This window comes from Phycodurus eques, chromosome 16 (assembly GCF_024500275.1).
Source record: "Phycodurus eques isolate BA_2022a chromosome 16, UOR_Pequ_1.1, whole genome shotgun sequence".
Lineage (NCBI taxonomy): Eukaryota > Metazoa > Chordata > Actinopteri > Syngnathiformes > Syngnathidae > Phycodurus > Phycodurus eques.
Window position 1 is genome coordinate 22,594,752 of NC_084540.1, and position 21,228 is coordinate 22,615,979.

Here is a 21,228-nt window from a genome sequence, read left to right on the forward strand (position 1 = left end):
GGCCAAAAATGTTTTTCCTCATAAATTCTACATCACTCGTAAAACACTAAGTTTACACTATTTTCAGTCCTATTGTTGATTTATTTTGCTGAATAATATTTCACAGTTGGAGGCTGCTCAATACAACATATATTGTTGCTTTTATTCAGACTATGTCCCAACGATGTACATTTACATCCAACATTGTTATGCAATCATAAATGTTGGTCTCGTTTGCATTGAAGATTATCCCGCAGTCAAATCTCCCCCTACTCAGATTCTGCACCGACGGAATGTGGAGATTAGCGAGTTGAAGAGTCGACATCGGGCCCGGCTGAAGGAAGCCGAAGAGATGATCCACAAACTGGAGTGGAAAGGTGAGGGGGGGGTCACAGGATTGCAGGGTTAACTGCAAGGATGTTTATATGAATGTCAGAGAACACTCAGGGGGAAAGCCCCCCGTCACCTAGAATTCCTTGAGATGCGCTGGTGCTCAGTGACGCTCTCCAGCTGGGATGCTCGATCCAAAATGGAAGTAATCTTGTCATATTTTCATGGAGAGAATTCCAATTGTTCAGTTTTCTCCCCCTGAATTCTCTTCAAGCCACTGATGGAATGCAAAGAAAAGCACCACCGGCCATCTGACAGTAGCAATTATTGACATTGATTCACTATTGCATCAGTCGGCATGTAGCAGGACGTAACACGTCTTGTGTTTGTGTGTGTCCATGTGCTGCAAAGCCCGAGGCGCATGCTGAACGCTCCTTATGCTTTTTGTATTTTTTTTTTGTCTGTGCGCTCGCCCGCAGTTCAAAGTGTGCTGAAGGAATCCCAGGTCATCCGCGAGAGCAAAGACAAGCAGATTGCCGAGCTGAAGAAGATGACAGATCAGAGCGCCGACTGCTTGAAAAATGAGTGGGAGAAGAAGGTAAAGTCGAGGCGCTTGGATGTTCTGCTGTAGCCTCGAGCCAAAGGCGGATGGGCGGGGGGAGTGTACAATTGCATAAGACTCATCACGAACATCGCTGCAAGTGGTTGACCTGGTATTGTTTTTAACAATATGAAGTTTTATTGCTATAAAATTAGCATCTATTGTTCACTTTAGCTGACGACACTTTTGAGATGAATCCTTCAATTTTACTCGAAAGCCCATATTCTTAACTTTTTGTTCGGGATCTATGTGTGTGCAATTTCTTCCAACAAATAGAATATTAGAATCATTCGATGTGATTTTGCTTGCACTACTAGCTGCATGCAGCGGTGGCCGAGGTGGAGAAGGAGAAGTTTGAATTGCGGAAGAAGCACACCGACGACATCCAGGAGCTGCTGGAGAACACCAAGATGAGGCTGGTGAAGATGGAGGCCGAGTATAACGCTCGCTCACAATCCCCCGTTAGTACACAAATGTGTGTGTGTGTGTTTGTTTAGATTCCGACAGCTTTCAAGCCTAATTAAGCGTAAGATTTGTCAGCACGTCCGATTACATGGCTTAAAGCCACTTGGAGCATTCAACACAATGCTGCATGTCGAAACGGCTTCATATCTAACAGGTGAGAAATAATCTCGCCATTGTGCAATTGCATCCTAAGGAGCTTACAATATTAACGGCACTCTCTGTGTGAGCAGATGATATTTTCATAACACCGCCAGTATTTCATTCCAAAATAATAAAGCAGACATTGACATGATAGCTTTCTATTTGTACAGTGAAACACAATCTGTTGCATCATGCTGGTTGTCTTCCAAGTTGTCTTTTCATTTTAAAACCAATTTTCCACTGGGAAATAAAGTCAAATGAATTCATTTGATCCGGGCCCAAGCTGACAGTATCGTGAAACCCTTCCTTAACAAAAACGTCGAACGTAACGCACTAACATTCTTAAAGACCGTGTGCAGTGAATGCAGAGATTCGTTTCCAAATGCATGATACATTTTTGAAGATAATTCCTGAAAACGTGTAAAGATTGAGAACTTTGAAGAACCGAACTGTGGAATTTGTAGCGTTAGAGGAGGGGGGGTTAAAACGGGGCCCAGTGATGCACTTTGGAGTCCCCTCCCCCAATACATAAACGCCTTGGTCAGCAGTTTTTAAGTCTACTGGGAACATTTTAAGTAATATTTTAACTTGCTTAACTGCTATACAAGTCTAAAAATGATTGACCTACGGCTCGTAGTTACCTATTTTTAATGACGAAGAAACACAATTTCCGAATTGTCCAAACCTAATGGGTGTTGCACTTCCACTGTACAGAGAACTCCAGTTTATTGTGGAGTACACCCCAGACCCGCCCGCGATAAGTGAAAATCGGTGAACTATAGAGAGAGAAATGCACCAACAAATGGCTCGCATCTCAAAATGTTGGGCCGCTCACAAGTCAAGATACAAGTGTGTCCTGTGAAAATTAGAGGTCAAACAATTCATCGAATAATTCGAAGCAACATCTCTCCCTCGGAGCTTCGCAGTGATCCTTTTTCCACACAGACTAAAGTTAGCAGCATGGCGGACGACCGCACGTTCTCTCCGTGCCTTTCATCGGGTACTCGGGTTTCCTCCCAAATATTCCACAAACATCCATGCACACCCGCAGAACACCCGCGACCCGAGTGAGCGTGAGCGGGACAAAACATGGATTTAGTCTGTCCATTTTCCATGTTACTGCAGACTTGAGCGCCACTCAGCTTAGAAGTCAGTTGGCGCGATGGTGGCAAGTTAGGAGGAAAGGGTGCGTAAAAGTCCGAATGTCAAAAGATTGGGATCATCGATGTTTGCTAACTTAATCTAGCGTGCCGCTGCGAGTTAGAACGTATCGTAATGTCACAAAAATAAACACGTCATAAGCACATTCGTACACAAGCTGCTAACGGTTAGCCAGTTAACAGCTAGCTGCTAACGCTCACGCAGCCAACTCTACACTCTCATTCGCTGACTCCCACGTCACGCACTAGGCCAGGCCCCGCCTTCTAAAGCTACACACACTCAAAGTCACAGATATTATAGCGCGGAATGTGAAGATGGCGACCCCAAGTGGACAACAATAGCACCTCGCATCCACGTTTCGCTGTTTAATAATGCAAAATACGTTTTTATCCGATTAATCAATGGTATAATCGATTAAAAAAAGGTTTGATAGCGACAGCCCTAGTAAAAACCCTTTAAAAAAATATATATATATAATAATCATTGCTGAAAAAAATGTGGGACCACTATTTGAAATTGTTTGTGCTGCTCTGTCACTAAGTTCCCAACAATAACGCGTACGCATCCATCCGCACAGCGGCCAAAACGTCAGGAGATGGTTGACATGGTCTGTCATCAAGTTGCTGTTTATTATTTTGTCACATGCAGAATATTTTTGGGGGATCTTCAAAGGCTTCACTTTTGACTCTAAAGGGCAGAAGGAGTCATAATGTGGCTTATGGAGCCTGTAGTTCGCACCTAGTAATTCACGTTGGGAACACCTAATTATGGGATGTAATTTGGCTCCCACTGAGAGTGTGCAGGTGTAGAAGCCGAGTTTGGGCAGGTGCTTCTTCTCATCTCCTGCCAAAGTGTCAGCGAGTGCGTGGCAACGCAACACAGACCTCTTTCTTCTTTCTTCTTTCTTTCTTTCTTAGCACGTTGCTCTCCCTCGCCGTCTTTGCGCCCCCCGCTGTCATCGTGGGCCTCTGTCATCGTCCACATCTGCGAGCACGCTCCATTTTTAATCAGAGTACCGTCATCGGCCTTTATCCGCCTGCCCGTGCAGACTTTCGAGCTGTCGAAGTATACACAGCGTGCGCAGAAGCCATATTTCTTTTCAAACCCCCCACCCCCAAAAAAATGTCCGGTATAACCTGTCTGCACGCACAGGACTTGGATGGTTTTTAGTTTAAAACTGAGCGCTTGACATTCAATTGCACCACCCAAACCTTAGCAAGACTTTTTTACAGACACGATTTACACTGCAGGTCCAAGGCTCGATTCCAATTTAATATCGACTGTATATCTTTCTTTTATATTTTTGGACTGTCTCGTTTCTGCACATTTCAAGGGACGCATATCCGAAATCGTCACGGAACACGTGAAACAACGCACACGTGAGGATGCATAAATTGAAAGTAAAGTATTCCACAAGCAAAGTATAATACATTCATAATTCATATAAAATATTAGTATTAAATGTTACTTATGCATATTCACATCTTGCCATTTGACCAAAAAAAACAACGCAATTGTGTCACGTGAATTATGCAGTGTAAATCCAGACAAGGACAAATGCAATTGTAATTTACAATATTTAAGAAATGGATTTCCCAAACTGTTTTTTCATCTCGCCATCATTGTGAATGGTAAAGAGAAAATAGAATTTAATCGGATTTGGATTACAGCTGTTACATAACTAAATGGAACAAGTGAAGGGAGTTGACAAATAATGCCAGGCACTGTTAGCATGTTCCTTCTACTAATTGTTGGAATGTGAAGGGAAAGTTTCAAACGTGGCAAATAGGGTGCAAACACGAACACTACTTTGTTCATTTCAAAGTGTTTCGGATCATTTGTATACATGATGAATAATACAACAAAACTTGGACAAACGTTCGAACAATTTGTACAATTTTCGGGTGTTACAGGTGCATCTCAATAATATAGAATATCATTCAAATTATTATTATCTTTAGTTCAGTTCAAAAAGCCAAAGTTATATCTTATATATAGAGAGAGATTTATTCATTCATGAAGACAATTCCTACCTCATTTCTGTATTAAAAAATCTAATCATTTGGATTGTTTCTTATATTCTGTTGCTTATATACTTATGTACATCGATGGATGGAATGTTCAAATTGCTCGAGATGAATTACAATTATGTATTTATTCATTTAACTGAGACATTGTCCTTCGGAAAAGTATATTCCTGTGTGTTAAATGAATCTATATAATGAGAGTACTGAAAGAAATGAACTTTTCTGCTATATTCTAATTTGAAATGTACCAGCATATGAGTTTCACTTTTTGAAATGAACTACTGAAATAAATGCAATATTCAACCTTATTGAGATGCACCTGTATGTGCAAAAATGTTCCAAATGAAAGACTGCGTGGGATGTGACTTTACTTGTCAATTAAAACAAAACAAAAAATGTGACTTACTAAAGAAAATGAAACATTGATGAAACATCCTTGATCCACCTGTACAAGCCTTGAGAAAACGCTGGTTTTAAATGTGCAGTCTGCATCCAAGCAAACACCCATTTGCATAATGTTGCATGTTTTACTGACGGCAATGTTGATGTATGTCCTTGAAGTCGGCCGTGCTACTAGTACGCTGTAAGGATGTCCCAAAAAGAGTGTTTTTTTTTTTTCTTCCCCCTCCCTCCTATCAGTTCAGCCAAGACTGCTATTTTAAATGACGGTAAAAGTATAGCTTGAAGTCACAGCTCCAATGCTCAAAGCCGCAATACTTCACAAACTGCTGTAGTTGAGGATTTTTTTATTTTTTTCGTTTACAGTGGGGGGGGGAGAAGAAAAAAAAAAAAAAGTCTTCTAAGACAGTTTCACACGATAAGATCTTTCCCATGCTGCCGCAGTGCTGGTTTGACCTTTGGCACAGTTTGTGTAGTGAAGATGTTTTTTGCTTTTGATGACTCACATATCTTGGAAGAAAATCAGTGCGAGAGGGAGTTTATTTGAAGTCGACCTCGCCGCAAGTTCAGACTCGCTCCGAAACGGCAAACATGCACCAGCTGACAGACTCGCACTTTACAATATATCAAGTGGATCTTGCGCATGTGATGATATTTTCCTCTTCACGTGTGTGGTCTATAGGTGCAAACGGCCCGCGAGCTGGAGCAGCAAGTGAAAAAGCAGCGTGCCGACGTGGAGAAGAGCAACGCGTCGCTTCAGAAGGTCACGCAGGAGAAGGCCCAGCTGGAGAGCCACCTTGCGGCCGTCGCTGCCCAACTGCAGGAGGCCAGCAGAAGGTCTGGAGATGTTGGGCACAAAGTTAGCATTTATTAACCCTTCGCAGGAGGTTTTGAAGAACATTTTCGAAAACCGACGTACGCGTATAAAGACAGGTTGGATGAAAAAAAAGACATAAGAGAGAGGCAGGCGGCACGGTGGGCGACTGGTTAGCACATTTGCCTCACAGTTCTGAGGACCCGGGTTCAAATCGGGCCTCGCCCGTGTGGAGTTTGCATGTTCTCCCCGTGCCTGCGTGGGATTTCTCCGGGTACGCCGGTTTCCTCCCACATCCCAAAAACATGGATGGTAGGTTCATTGAGGACTCCAAATTGCCCGTAGATGCGAATGTGAGTGCGAATGGTTGCCCTGCGATTGGCTGGCGACCAGTTCAGGGTGTAGCGCGCCTTTCGCCCAGAGTCAGCTGGGATAGGCTCCAGCATGCCCGCGACCCCGCGTGAGGAGAAGCATTGCAGGAAATGCGACCGTATTGAGGACAAACGTGAGAGAAACCTGATAGATGGAAGGAATTGATTGTATTGTAAATGTAAATGTATTGCTCATATTATGCTCAGATGATTTCCTGTGCTGTTTCCGGTACTGCCGTTGTCCTTCTACTTTTCCTCTTAGCCAGCGCTGCTACTCTAATGTGGTGGCGTGAGAAACAACACACAAGAAGAAAAAACAAATTAAATCCAGGCAAAAGTGGTGATTAAGTGGCAGGTTTGATGTGTGTGACTTTGTTTACAGAATGACGGTCCTCCAGAAAGAGAAGGCTGAGCAGAGCGCGTTGTTTGAGGAGACTTTGCAGAAGTTCCAAGCCAAACACCAGGCCGATTTGAACCATTTACACCAGGAGCACGCTCTGTCTGCCGCCAAGGCAATGCCTGAAGAATTTGATTTCACACCACACTTGTGTCAAACACTAACTGTGCCTTTGCATCCCAGCACCAAAAACCTATTTTCGCCTTCATCTAGGAGGAGTTTCCTTTTGCAAAAATATCATGCAAACAGTTCAAAAATACATATTTTCAGGACTACGTGAAAAAGAGAAAAATATTGGAAATCATGGGAAAATAAAGGGCTTTTTGATTGTAGTATTCCATTCTTATTTATGGAAAACGATCATCTTTTTCCTGATGAGATTACACCTTTTTGCTTGAAAAATACGACTATTGAAAAAAAAAATGCACGTTTAGTTTATTGTCGTCAATATCTTCCTTAAAACATTTGGACGTTCTTATTTTTTACGGAAATCAAAGTTTTCTAAGCATTTTCAACTTAAAGAATACAACTTTGTTTTACCACTTTTATCAAGGCAAAAAAGATTTCTCATTAAATGACAACTTTTTCGTAAAAAAAAAAAAAAAAAAAAAATGAGTTCATCTTGTAAAAATAGACTTAAAAACAAAAACAATTTTCTGTTCATAAAATTATGTATGATGACTTTTCTGGGGGGGGGGGGGGGGCAATGACTTTATTCTGGTGTCTAAAAAGTCTCGAAGAAAATGAGCACACCATTCCATTCCTACATGTTTTATTTTCTTTCTATTGTGTCCCTAATATTCCATTGCGCTTACTAAATTCAAGGTCAAGCACGCTTGAATTCTTTTCTCTTTCTGCAGGCCTCCGAGGTGATGGAGGACTTTGAGAAAAGTATTGCTCAGCTCAATCAGCAGCTCCTGGTCAGTGAACATCAGAGACAGACACAAGTTCGGGTATGAGACGCATGATAGTAGCGTTGCGCAATCACATTTGTGATTGATTATATGTCCCGCCGCTCTTCTCCGCCTGTGTTCAGGATCAGGATTTGAAGTTCCGGGAGGAAAAAGATGAGCTGCAGATCAACTATGACAAAAAGGTGCCTTGCGCGCTCCTGCGGGGAAACTCATCAACAAAACTCCGACTTGAGCAAACCTAGAAAAGAGGATTTTGGTCTAGTGGAGATCAAAGTCCCGAGTCACACGTTCCTTTTTTGGGTCTCCCACGCGCGTCTGTTCTTGTTAAATCGGCGGTGATTCACTGGCAGTCTTCTATAAAGTTCCGGAAAGCGATACTTGAGTAAAAGTCTCAACAGAGAATCATTTTTGTAGAAAGTCATCTTGTAGAATATTACTGGAGTAAAAGTCTTAAAGAGTACGATAACTAAAAGAACGTTGACACTTTGACTTCACCGGATTAACAATTTAATTGACGAAGAACAATTGTGACTCTCTAATGGTAATAAACAACGTACAGACAATGGAAGTCTGCATGTGTTATACAGTGAAAAAGGTTGCACATACTGCACTTGAGACATTAACATTAAGTCTCTTAACTAGCCGAGATTAACTGACAAGTTATCACACAGCAATAGCAAATGGTGTGACGTAATACAACAAATGTGCACGAGACCTCGCTAGCAAACAAGCAGGTACTCAACCATGTACATCCAGCTCCCTTTTTCACAGTCATTTTAGTCGGGACTGTTCTTCTTCTTCTTTATGCTCCATGTTTCAGGCATTATAGCCGTAAGCAATTGATTTGGATTTTACTTTGTAGTAACATAGTAAGGATGGTTGGGGAAAATGTGTCCCCGTAAAAATATACTAAAGAAATGTAGTGGAGTAAAAGTGAAAGCTGCCATGAATATAAATAATAACTTAGTCGAGTGTTGCCTTGAAATACGTTACATTGCAAGAATGCTAACGGCCGGAGGGGCTTGCACCCAAACGTTACCACGAGAGGGTCATTTCTGTACAAACACAAATCCCCCAAATCCAGGAGAACAGGAGACATCCACAACATGAAATTTTGGCCCGCACCTAATTGCGAGCAGCACCGTTCCGAGCATGAAGAAATCAATCCTCTTCAAAGCACTCGTAAAGTGGCCTTCGTTAATGAGCTGAGCTGGACCAGACTTTTTAGGTTAAGATCAGGTTTAAGGACTGGACCTGCACCTGGGTCATCTTCAAAGTACAGTGCGTGTGTGTGGCATCCCCCCTGCAATAGTTGATACACCTGCAAGAACTTAGCAGACCCCAGCACCCTTGATTCGAGCGCAGTTGAATTGAAGTCTCTGGAGATGAAAGGCAGTCATGTCTTATTGATGATTCTCCAATAGTCGAGGCCACATGCTAACAAGCTGTGTGGAGTCTGTCAAGTATTTCCACAGTGGTCACAGGGGCAGTATGTGGACATGAAAAGGGGCTCATATGGCAGCCATACCCTTCCACGGCCCTGACAGGCCCAAATGCTACTTTTGATGGGGCTCTCCAAGGATGGCAGACAACCTCGTGCACAAGGTCACCTACGCCTTGTTTGAAGGCCCTTCGCATACGCTTACCTTCCTTTCTCTTGGCTTTTGCTCTCTTCTCAGGTTCTGGCGCTGCACAATGAGGTGGAGAAAGAGCGAACACAGTCCAAGAGGAAGATAGCCAAACTAGAGGATGCACTCAGGTACATTTCAAAATACTTTTTTGGGGTGTGATATCCCTGTAAATGTGATCCTCTTACTTCAAATTTGAAGCATACTAGCAGCATGTTACCACTGAATGTCAATACAATATTCGTAATTTGACCTCTTGTGTGGCTGACAACTGACTGTCCCTTCTTAAAGAACTCAACACGATTCACGTTTTCTGCCTTTTCTGATGATACAGCCTCATACCATTCCCCCCCCCCAGGACATGCAAAAAACTAATCCAGACTTGAATTCACTTGAGACACTGCTTACATCCCTCACGAGGTGCTGCTGTTTTGGTTAGCAGTGAAGTTAAACTGTTAAGTCTGTTTGTGAATGACAGCGCCTATGAACTAAGGTAACTAAAGTTGGAATACTACCTGTTTCCCTTGGGGGGAAAACTTACCGTTTGTCTAAATTGGAGTATAGCAGGGATCAGGAAATGCGGAATAAGGTTTGGCTCAAAATGAGAAGCTCTTGCTCTACCCCGATACCCCAATCACGCATTTTAGCCTTTGTGATGTCAAACGGTACTGAAACCAGTCTTTGATGTTAAGAACAGTCGCTATGAATCCTGATTGCAGGTTAACAAGGCAGCCCTTTCACTATTCCCTTTGAAGCGTTTCAAAAATGTCTCTGAAGAAAAATGACTCTAAAAAGTGAGTTGAGAAGCCATACTGATCAGGACATGGTGTGAAACTTTGCAAATTCGTATCATTGCTTTACGGTCCAAACACTAACACAAACACTCCTGTGACACACACAGTGTTCTCAACTTAAAAGTGGACTCGACTTGGGGATTTTTTTTCCCCCTTAGCTGATTCTTTTTTGCTTTGACCTGAGAGCAGAAATTTGAGATACGAGCGCCAGATGTCCGCAGCGATTTCAACTCTCGTCGCACTAATCAGCAGAAAGAGAACAATTCTTCCAAAAAGAGGCTTCAGGCTGTTTAAGGCCACTCCCAGCTGACGTTTACTGGCAAACTACAAATAAAAGAAAGATAATTACAACCAACCACAGAGCCTTACCTCAGGTATGTCCACTAGCTTAATGCTGACTCATAATGAAAAATGGCATAGACGGGCTTTCCAATAGCATCAATGACAAATGGTAGAAAACACATCCAGACAAACAATATTACAATACTCACAGGCATATATTCCTTATCCTCTGTGAAAAACAACTCTTACTGCAGCTTACTGAGTATTTGTAACTGTTTTTGTGTGTGTGTGTGTGTGTGTGTGTGTGCTCGCGCGTGTGTTTGTATTGTACCCCCCCTGGTGGCCAAGGTGCACACAACACAAGCAGCTTAATGTGGGTCTGGAACCGATTAATGGCATTTCCTTTCATTTGAATGGGGAAAGATGATTTGAAAGATGAATGTTTTGTGTTTTATGTTACAATGTTACTTTCTTATCAGTGTTTGGCCAGTTGAATAAATCGCAGAGAGAGGAGAACTAAAGTCATTTATGGAAGTAATGCTTCAGTTGTCAGAGTAGAAATTCATAACATGTAAACCTTTGTTTCTATGCCCTTCTGTGTCTCCCTCTTCTCCGTGCCATTTTGCCGTACAATAGCACAACATTCCCCACTTAGCAGACAGCACTTTCAATACAAAGCGGAACATTAAGGGAACTTCACAAGCACATTACGCTTTCGTCGGTGGAACGACAGCAGAATGCGGAGCTCCAACTAAGCCCATTCTGCAACCTCAGGCCGGCTCCGAGCCCTGCGCTGTCCAGTCATGGTGCCGTCGGTCCCGTTGAGAGATTTAAAACTGCTTGGCTCAATAGCAACTCAGAAGAGACAAGAGATTTAGCTTGTGCGGGGCTCCATTTTCTTTCTTGGATCCTCATCAGTGGTTGGAAGCGCTTTGTGTCTTCGCCCAGTTCTCTCTCCAAATGTTTTTGCTATTGCACACGTGGCAAACCAGCCCGAGTTCTGCCTTGCGTAGCCAAAGACCCCCGATAATTGACGACCCCGCCTAAAAATCTTCCTTGGTGCCTATATTAATAGTTTAAAGTGTAAATATACCACAAACTCTGATCCCAAAATAGTGTGCTGTATTGCCATTTCAAACTCATCTTGTAACATTCGTATAACAACATTGTAACATTAGTTTAAAAAAAAAAATACCCCGTAAGTGCAAGACCTTCCAACGATTAAACCTAGCCCCCCCCCCCATCGACATACAAAGGTCTTACAAGATGTAATACTTCAACATACTTCCTTGCTACCAATTACCACCTTCCACTGAGAAATGTATTTGCCAAATATGTTTTTCAACTGGTAGGCGTGGAAGAGGGTTTTTAAACCACTGTAATGACTATCAGTTCCCCGTAGATGGCGGCATCGCATCGCTTTGGATTCGAGATCAGCACAGCTTTTGAGGAGAAGATAACGATTAGGCGGCGAGTCTCGGCTTGTCGTGTCGATTATGAGGGAGAGAAATGCCAACACCTTGGAAGTTGGACAAGTTTAGGCACCTCCCACTCCAACAGAGTATGTACACAACATGTTATCATGCTATCAACAGAATGTGTTGTTGTTGCGGGAGTGAGTAGAAAGTGTGTATCACGTTCGCAGAAAAAGATGACGCAGTTCATGAGGAACGTCAGCGTTGCTCACGGCGCGTTTGATAGTTGTATATATGTAAATTACTTATTATTTTGCTATCAGAAGCACTTGCACACTTTTGTTTTTGTTGTTTTACAGTTTGAGGTGTCACAAAACTGAAGACTATTACCGTCAAAGGCAGCGTTCTGTTGACGTTTCTTTTCACAAAGCGGTGCTTTTAGTGAAAGCAACACTGCTCTACTGCTGATTACTAAAGAATGTCTTTTTTTTCTGGTAAAAGAAATCTGTCCTTTCTCTTGGTACGTTTGTTGCTTCTATTGTCACAGAACACGATATTTTATGGGTCTTGAAAGCTCAATCAAGCTGGCAATAAGCACAACTCTGCTTTGAAAATGGCTGCCAGCGTATGCGTTAATATGTGCCTAATTGAGTTGAGTTGGAGGATATACTTTTATTTACAGTCACTTTGTGTTCAATAGAATGAAAACTCACTTGATATTCAGCGTACAACTCACAAGGGGACACTTGATGCCTACGTCCGCTTATGTTTGCGCTTGTCGAAGTCCGCCCGGCAACAAAGCTTTTAAACGCCAGCAGACGCATCCAGCGGCGCCTTAACGACGGGCGCTGTTAGCGTCAGTGAGGAGTCAAGTCGCTGCCTCGTTTAGCCGTTAACCACCGAGAAAGTGGCCCATCAGGCTGCTGTCTAATTAAGCGCTCGTGCTCGGTGCGCCAATGCTCTGAAGATGTGTGCTACCTGCCTGCTGCCGTGGCAACAGCGAAAGGCCTTTAAAGGCAATCCGGGAGAACTTCAAAGTCAAAGCGACACTGCATGCGTGCGTGTCAAGATGGAAAGACTTAAAGATACAATTAAACGAGCACATCTACTCAACATGCCAGCGAGAAACGTAAGGTGTGCTCGCGAGTGTCTGATGTACACACGCTGGGTATTATTCTTTGTATTGCGGACACTTCGATAATATATATATATATATATATATATATATCCACTTTTGTTTCCTAGCATCACTAGTCTTCTACACTAACCATTTTTCTTCTTCTTTCTTCTTCAAAGTCAACCTGTCCTGTCATGCAAATAAGCATTGCTGCATCTATTTGAGGTTTTGGGTGATGTTACCATAGCAACAAGAGGGAGCACTAAAAAGGGAAAAAAAAAAAAAAAAAAAGCAATGTTGAGGTGATGTTTGCAGTAACCGTTTTAACTATAATTTGGGTAAAACAGAGCTATTCTTTTCAAAATTGCAATATTTAGGCGTCATATTTCATCGGTTGTACTGAATCCTACAGAGAAATTTATATGTATACGACAGATGAGAGGGTTAAATGATGAGCAACACGCCTCCGTATGATGTAGCCCAGTACAACTCACTAAAAGCATGAGCACATTGACAACAGGATTTCTGCACAGCCTTAAAAAGGGGCAAATTCCATTTACCCAAATTCTGTAATTCAGACATTAGGAAAATGTCATGAATGAATACATCTTTTTATTTTAACATGATTGAGAAGACTGTGGATAAAAACACAGCAAAAAAAAAAAGTGTGAATCACTGTTTGAAAATCAGTACCTCAATTACATTTCTGATAATTCTTCATTCTTAACATTGAAAACAACACATCAATAAATAATATTGGAAAAAGAAAAACAACAGCTCACAGTGCAGAATATCGACAATAGACACTTTCCTATTAAAAAAAAACAACAAAACAATGCTGCCATAGCGATGTGAAGAATTTAATGAATTTGTGTGTTTTAAAATGATGGTGGGATTGACAGAAATATGTCTCACTGAAGCCCGAACTGGAGGTGGCGTGAGCTGCAGTGAAACGTGTATGGCACTTGTCGCTTCCTGAAATAAAAGCTCTATTCTCTACCAGTTTTACAGAGGCATTTTGCAGGTTTAGGAAATGCGACATGGAACAACGCCGCGATCTATTTTGGTCTCAACGGCGCTTGTCGGCTTTTTGCGCATGAACTGGTCGCGTTGGTCCAATCCTGCGCATGCTGTGGGCCTTTTTGGAAATCCTCAAATGAGAATGCATTCTCCGTTTGTGTAGCATAAAGCAACTGTCCTCCAGCTTGGATCCCTGATGGATGGCAGCCTTTGAACTGCTAAACAGCCAATCTGACTGTTAAGTCATTGCTTGGTCACGCATGCCACGGTGCTCGTCTACTTTCAGGTGGATCGTGCACGCGCTGCGTTACTATGTGTGCGTGCGCAGCTCCGATTCGTGTTTTTGAAGTGGTCTTATCTCCCCCAGCATTGCTTCTCCCACAACAGCGCTGACGGACGAAAGGGAAGGCAGGCTCGGCGGTGTAGATGATGGCGGGCCACAGAGGGAACAGGGCTAGTCAGCAGAGGTTTAGGATGCTTCAGTTAGAGCTGAGCTGCAGGAGCAGGTGGAGGTGGAGGTGGAGGTGTGGATCCGGAATATTGGAAAAGCCTCACCCGACTCAATATTTGACTCCCATGGAAACTGCTAGTGAGAGGTCTTATTAGGAGGTGGCTTAAGCATCAATTCGATACCACCAACCTGACAGGAACAAAAACATTTGAGGCTCCTTGAGTTGCGGGTTGTTCCAATTCCAACAAATCTTATAATATCGATTTTAGCGTTGATTCTTCGTGCCTTTTACGTACTGTACACTCACTGGACAGTTTATCTGGTACGCCTCCATATTCCTATGCGATCCAAACAGTTTGAAATCAGCTTTTACATTATAAGGCTTGTTATGAATTGACACAGCCAAACAAATGTTAATATTTCAAATAAGATCGTTATTGTATTGTTGTCTTGTACTGGAGAGCCGATAGAGCTGGAACCTCCAAACAGGAACGAAATTGGTTCTGTGAGATGACGGTTGACTTCAGTGTTGTTCTGATTTCAAAACAAATGTTCCCAGGAGGAAATAATGGCAAGGGAATTCATTTGTTCGAGACTTAACACTTTCATCTGTCAATTTCAGCGACTGTCTACCCCCACTGCGCACCTTCATTTACTCCTGGGCTCGTGTTGAGACCAGCTTTTGACACCAAAAATGTTGTGGAGGCCGTACTTCATATTGTGTGAATGTGTCGCGGGGACACATCCCCAAACTATTAAGAAACTATTATAATGAAGTGGAATTCAGTCACACACACACACACTGGAGTACACGGATGCGTTGTGCCTTTCATTGGCAGGGCCTAGAGCAGTGATTCTCAACTGGTGGGTCGGCACGCAAAAGTGGGTCACTGAGCCATTTTGGGTGGGTCGCAGACTGGCGCTCCAAAATGACAGGGGGTGTCTCGGTTTCTGATGGTACCAACATACAACATTTTGAGGTTACAAACGGCGCAAGAATACGTTTTCATAGAAGGCACGCTCAGTTAGCGCTTTCTGTTTGTCATTGGCTTGTTTTATATTTTCGAAGTTTGACCGTCAAATGAAAGTGACTCTGAACCTTCACCCAGCCTCGCCGGCATGTCACGGGCGGAGAAACTCAGTGTGGGGTTTGGTTATTGTGTAATTATGTAAATGAGCCCCATTTTTGCATAAGAGTGGAGCGGAAGTGCAGAATGGCTCGCTCACAGACACATTTTTAGAAACAGACGGATAAAGTTTGAGGCACTCACAGACCGCAGATCATTTTGTATACAAACAAAAGGAAGTCCACTTGAACTCTTGTATTGGATCTGATGACATCCTCTTGTGGAGGTGTACTTAATGGTTTGGCCCGCCATGAGCTCTTCGTGAGCACGCTTGCGCTGGTGTGTGTTTAAGCCACTTAATGCTTCCCTCCTTTATGACATCAGTCATTGCTTTTCTTCTACGTTCGCTTACTCTCTTATTCTGCCTCAGTCTTCTTTCAGCCCACCTCTCTCTCTCTCCCTTTCTCTGGGGATGTGGATGAAAACCAAGCCTGGTTTATTTTCTTCTTCAGAGGACGCTGAATATTTCAGTTTTGCATTTTGCCTCTTTCCGTACGCTCCCTCTTTTGTTTCATCCCGGGCCCCTTTGAAGTGTCTGCGGATTCGTTATCATTCCTTTTGAATGAGTTCACAGACGCAAATGCTTTTATACAATTAGAAACCAAAGGCATCTATATTTAAGAATGCTTTCTGGCGTGCAGTGCTCTACCTACATTGCGTCTTTAAACTCGTAAATTCTTCTTCGCAAATGAGCGTGAGCAAACTAGAATAGCAGCCATGAGAGCGGAGGGAGATTTGTGTCCTGCTAAAAGTTAAGTTAACCTTTGAATTAAAGCCATGTTTCCCACGAGTTCCATTCAGTTTGCCACGGCTTGGGTAAACCTCGATAGCCGCTGCCGCGCGTGTCGGCGGGGTAGCGTGGCGTTACATTAGCATTAGCATACCACTGAGACAGCGTGTCATTTGCCACTTAATTAAAGAAAATAAATGTATCCAACAGGATTTCTTTCTTTGAAATTGAACTTTTTATTTTCTTCCCGTTCAATCATTTTTTTTGTTAGACTGGAGACAGCGAGTGGCACTCCGATGACGGACCACTGAAAAGTTTTGTGTAATTTGGGACCTTTACAATGGAAATGTTACCGCACCAAACTGGCCCCAAACAGTCCTGCTTTGGCGGAAACCTCAAGAACACCAATCCTAACATGTAGGATGATGTACGATAATGTTACTTTCAGTCATGTTCCTCAAATGAGGGGTTTCAGGACAGTGGACCCCCACATACTCACGGTTCAGCTCCCACGGATTCACCTGTTTGTGGATTTGTTTCCTAATTTTTTTCCCAGTTTTTGTCTTTTTTTGGGGGGGGGGCAACTTGGAAAAAGCTTATTGGCGGTATATCCCCAATTAATCAATAATTTGGGGGGTTTAAAAAGCAAAAAAATGTTTTCCATGCAATTATAATGGCCGTCAATTATCTGCAGATTTTTGCAATCTGCGGTCAGGCCCCCCCCCGTCCCCCGCTGTACTGTTCAATAAAACAATAAAGTTGTCTGAGATGGGCTGAGTAATTCAATATGCGTATTATTAGATTTAGAGTTGAAAAGAAGACAGACATGAGAGTGAGAACAAGCAGAGAGCACAGATTGGGTGGCATGGCCCATAACTCCTTGCTGTGCCATTTTTGCTGGGTGACGTGCCGTGAGATTTTGACTCATGAAAAATGTGCGCCTTGGCACAATAAAGGTCAGCAAACACTGTACGACGCAACCGACAGACATTCGCCAGAACAACACCCGTCGCCCTTGCCGGCGAATTAGCAACGGCGCGTTTATTTCTAGCACGTCTGTCTATCTCCGGCCCGTTCCGCGCGGTCACCTCAGTTCCGAAAATACCGCAATCGTAGATTGCAACGCCTTCCCGTCTGCCTTGCCGGCGGTTTGGACGGCAATGGACGCTTCACCCGGCGCTTCCCTTTCACCTCCCCCTCTTCCTGCCCGTTAAACAGCCGTTGAGAATTGAAGGATGAGAAGACTTCCTCTTTGGCCAAGGCACATCTTTAATTTGAGCCTCGTCTCCTTCCAGTTTCCTGACCAGGGATCCGTTTCAAGCCGCGTGGCCGACCCTGGCGCTGGCACCCTCCGTCTTCCTGTCGCTAGCGGGGCTCCCCGAGTCTTTTTCTCTGTCCTCTCATCTTGCCCTCATTGCTCTGTTATTGACGGTGACACGCTGTCTACCACCCTTATGACCACACACACACACACACACACACACACACACACAGAGAGGAATACAGTTCTTCTGCCAGGAATGGCTGTCGGTTCCATGTGGTCACGGACTCTTCGGTGTTGGAGGAGAATATGTTTCAGTGTGTCACACACTTTTGAAGTTTGTTGCGGGGAATTTTGGTGTGCGTTTCCAGCTTAGCCAGCTCCCAACCTAGTCATTCCGCCAGTGCGGCTGTCAGTCAAGTTCGCTCGTCTTTTCCCACTTTTTTTCCTCTCTCTGGTGCAACTCGCAGAATTCATTGCCGGGCTTTCGCGGAAGTTCCACGAAGACTCTCTTTATTCCCCTCGTCACTTTTCTCGTCTTCCGGCTTAATCTCTCTGCGTATCCTTTTTGTCTGTTTGAGCCCGTGAGGCAGCGGAGTCATTGAGACTGATTAATAATTACAGAGTACACAAAATTGGGAAAGGCAAGTAGAGAAAAAAAAAACAACAATTTCTTTTATGTTTGATGTCTGACATGAGAGAGACCAAAATTATAAAGACGCAGAACTCTATAAAGAGATGTGAAAGCGTACATATTCTTTTTTTAAAATCCTCTACCCTCATTCCTTTTTTATGTTCTCCGTCCTTTATGAACTGTACACACACACTCGCACACACAAACGCGCATACACTTGATAGTCTGCTAAACACAGATTAATGTGCAGCACTGTATCTAAGTGCTCCCTCACCCCCTTTGTGTTTTTCTTGTAATTGGTTTGAAGTACCATCCGCCAACCCGAAAAATAGATTCTCCCTCCCGCTCTTCCGCCTAAAAGCAAAAATTCATCATTCACATTCAGAATATTCGTTAGAAGGGTGCAGGAAGTGAGGGTTGAATTTGCGCTGTGTATGTCCAGTTCTGATTTAGTGCCAAAATGCAATCGATTTATATGCATTTTCCTAATAATACTGCGTGGGCGAAATTACCACAGAAAAAAAAAAAGAAGAATAATCAACATTTCAAACCATTTCGTTGGCCTGGACTGACTCTTTACCCGTTGGTTTAAATGTCGGTAGTCTACGTGTTAAGATTAAAGGATAGAACTCTCCTTTAACCAGAAAGTTTGTTTCTGGCTTTTTGCGTGTTTAGCAGTACAAGATGTGTCGCTTTCACCAAAAGCATCGCTTCCTGGCCGAAGAGTATTCGTTGATCTCGAATTCTTTCGCGGCTGCTCCATTCCCATGTTCCTCCGCGTAACTGACAGCTTGCGGTTTAAACTGTGCTTCGTAAGCGTGTCTCTTCGTAGGCGCCATTTTTGGGGGTCCTTAGCCAAACCGATGTCGTTTTGCACAATGCACATACCGGCGCTATATACCTACTGGGCGCGTGCCTTTAGCGTCCTCTGTCACACGCACCCTTCCCCCTTTAACGTCCGCCTTTCCTCTATATAAGCAGCGTGTCGGCAGGAAATGCTCCCAGTCGGTCAAGCGGCGCGCTCATCAAAGTCACACAACATTTACAGATTTTGGAACTCGCCGCCGCATTATAAGGCGCCCCCGTCCATTTTGGAGAAAATTGAAGACTTTTAAGTGCGCCTTATGGTCGTGGAAATACGGTATGTGACACGTTAATCTACAAAACAACGAAACAAGACCGCAAAAGGTATTTTGATGGGAAAAGAATCATTTATTTAGAGATGCACAACTAAGAAACTGAACACCAGCGGCTTTTTTCGTTCGTCATTCCCTCCATTTGTCACGATCATGACACACATTTGCAACCTACCGCAACACACTGTGTTTATAGCAGGCATATACATATTCTGTTGGCGTGTGAGGGGACTAAATTGATTTCCAACGTGTTGTCATTTCTCGCTCACCCTCTAATCTGTGCGGATCGCAGATCCAAAGCGATGCAACGTCGCCATCTACGGGGATCGGTTAATCATTACAGTGGTTTACAAATCTGAATTTCACAGACGAGCTGAACTGGGTGAGACCGTCCTCCACAACGACCCGTCGAAAAACGGACTTGATGAAAATATTGTATTCGTCGGTGGCAGCAAACGTTTGGGTTCTAGTTGACGAATCGAATCGTCCACGCCAGTGAATGAGTGAATGAACAAGTGGTAGACACACACAAATGGTGATTGAGTTGTTTAGATCTCAGGAAACACACTTGGGTTTACTCCGTCTTCAGCCTCGCCTGACTCTAAAATGTATTTTACAAAAATATCACCTTCACCTTGAGCTGCTGCGTGCATCCACCCTGGCGCGCACACGCGCCTCGCAGCCCACCTGGAGACTTGACAGCTGCCCGCCGCTGTCGCGCAGCACGTTGCGGGCGGCTGCTTCGGCACTGACAGCTCTCAGTATGCCTGTCAGTCGGCTCGCCCTGCAAACCGGATGACCTGACATTTGCCAGCGATAGCAGCGTGAAATCTGCGTTGAAGACACGCGCGCGCACAGCCCAGGTGTCAGGGGGAATATATTCAGAAACTTATTTTGTCAATACACAAAATAAGAAACACTAAAAAAAAAATATATATATATATATATATATATATATATATATATATATATATATATATATATATCAAGAAAAGGTGATGTGTATACACGCTCATAGATTAAAATGTACATTTGGATTATCACACGGATTTATGACACTTAAGCAATGTGACCAGCATCACACACAGATCGTCTTCTACTGAATTGCGATGAGGATGATGGAGTCCTCTCGGCAAGCGGTCGTTTGCACATTTATGATTGTCCAGACCTGTTTGTATGTCTTGTATTGTCGCAGAACAGCCGGTTCATCTCGGTTCATGCTTGACACATCCGCGAGGTCCGCACGGCTAAATTGCGTCATTTCACCAACTTTACTGCTCTGTGCGACGTCTGCATGGCCCACAATTTCCGCACCGCGCACCTACAAAAACCTGCTTTTCTATTTCTATTAAGGTGTAGTGTCGTTCGTATGCCGTAGAGGCTCCACACTGCCGCCTATCGTCTCGGAAAATATTGGCTAACAGCGCGGGCAAGCCGCGCACAATATAAATGCTGCAAAAGTTGTGTCGGCCTGGTTGCGCGTGCGGGTCTGCTTCAGGTACCGTGACTTCCTTCCACATTCAACGTTTCTTCGGTTAACCGAAGACTCTACATTGACGATGGGTGGCAGTGCTCGTCGTCTATAAACAGTTTACGCCCCTGCCTCTCGGCCAAAGTCGCCTGGGATCGTCTGCGGCTCCCCCGCAGTTCTAACGGAGGAATCGGCGTCGGCTTGCCGTCTCCTTTTCGTGTTGACCCGTGTCCGTCTTGGGTCGGCAGAGACGCGGCGAACCGGCTGGACCGAACCGGAGAGAGCCATCTTGTGCGCCTCCAACAGGCCGACACGGCGCTGGAGCAATTCAGGAGGCAGGTGAAGCTCAGCTCCGAGAAGGCCGAGGCTGAACTCAAGCTCCAGGTTTGACTGTGACACGCGCACGCATGCGACGCATACGCAACAAGCAGAGAGACGCATAATGCAGTTGAAAGCGCAGAAGCGCAACACAACAAGTGCACCTGTTTCTTATTATATTTCTGCTTCAGCGAGTTGCCGACAGTCATGCATTAAATCCATTTAGTCTTGCATGCCGCCGCAAA

General features: G+C 43.8%; 1 protein-coding gene across 8 annotated transcripts in view; it reads left to right on the forward strand.

Moving 5' to 3' along the window:
• The window catches only part of cep112 (centrosomal protein 112), a 103,232-nt gene that overhangs the window by 24,808 nt on the left and 57,196 nt on the right, over positions 1–21,228 (forward strand). For all 8 annotated transcript variants that reach the window (XM_061699729.1, XM_061699732.1, XM_061699736.1 and 5 more), the window contains 9 exons: positions 257–356; positions 789–907; positions 1,228–1,371; positions 5,786–5,940; positions 6,671–6,800; positions 7,546–7,638; positions 7,722–7,781; positions 9,279–9,358; positions 20,914–21,049. In XM_061699729.1, the coding sequence (XP_061555713.1) occupies positions 257–356; positions 789–907; positions 1,228–1,371; positions 5,786–5,940; positions 6,671–6,800; positions 7,546–7,638; positions 7,722–7,781; positions 9,279–9,358; positions 20,914–21,049 (1,017 nt within the window). The remainder of the gene's footprint in view (positions 1–256; positions 357–788; positions 908–1,227; positions 1,372–5,785; positions 5,941–6,670; positions 6,801–7,545; positions 7,639–7,721; positions 7,782–9,278; positions 9,359–20,913; positions 21,050–21,228) is intronic.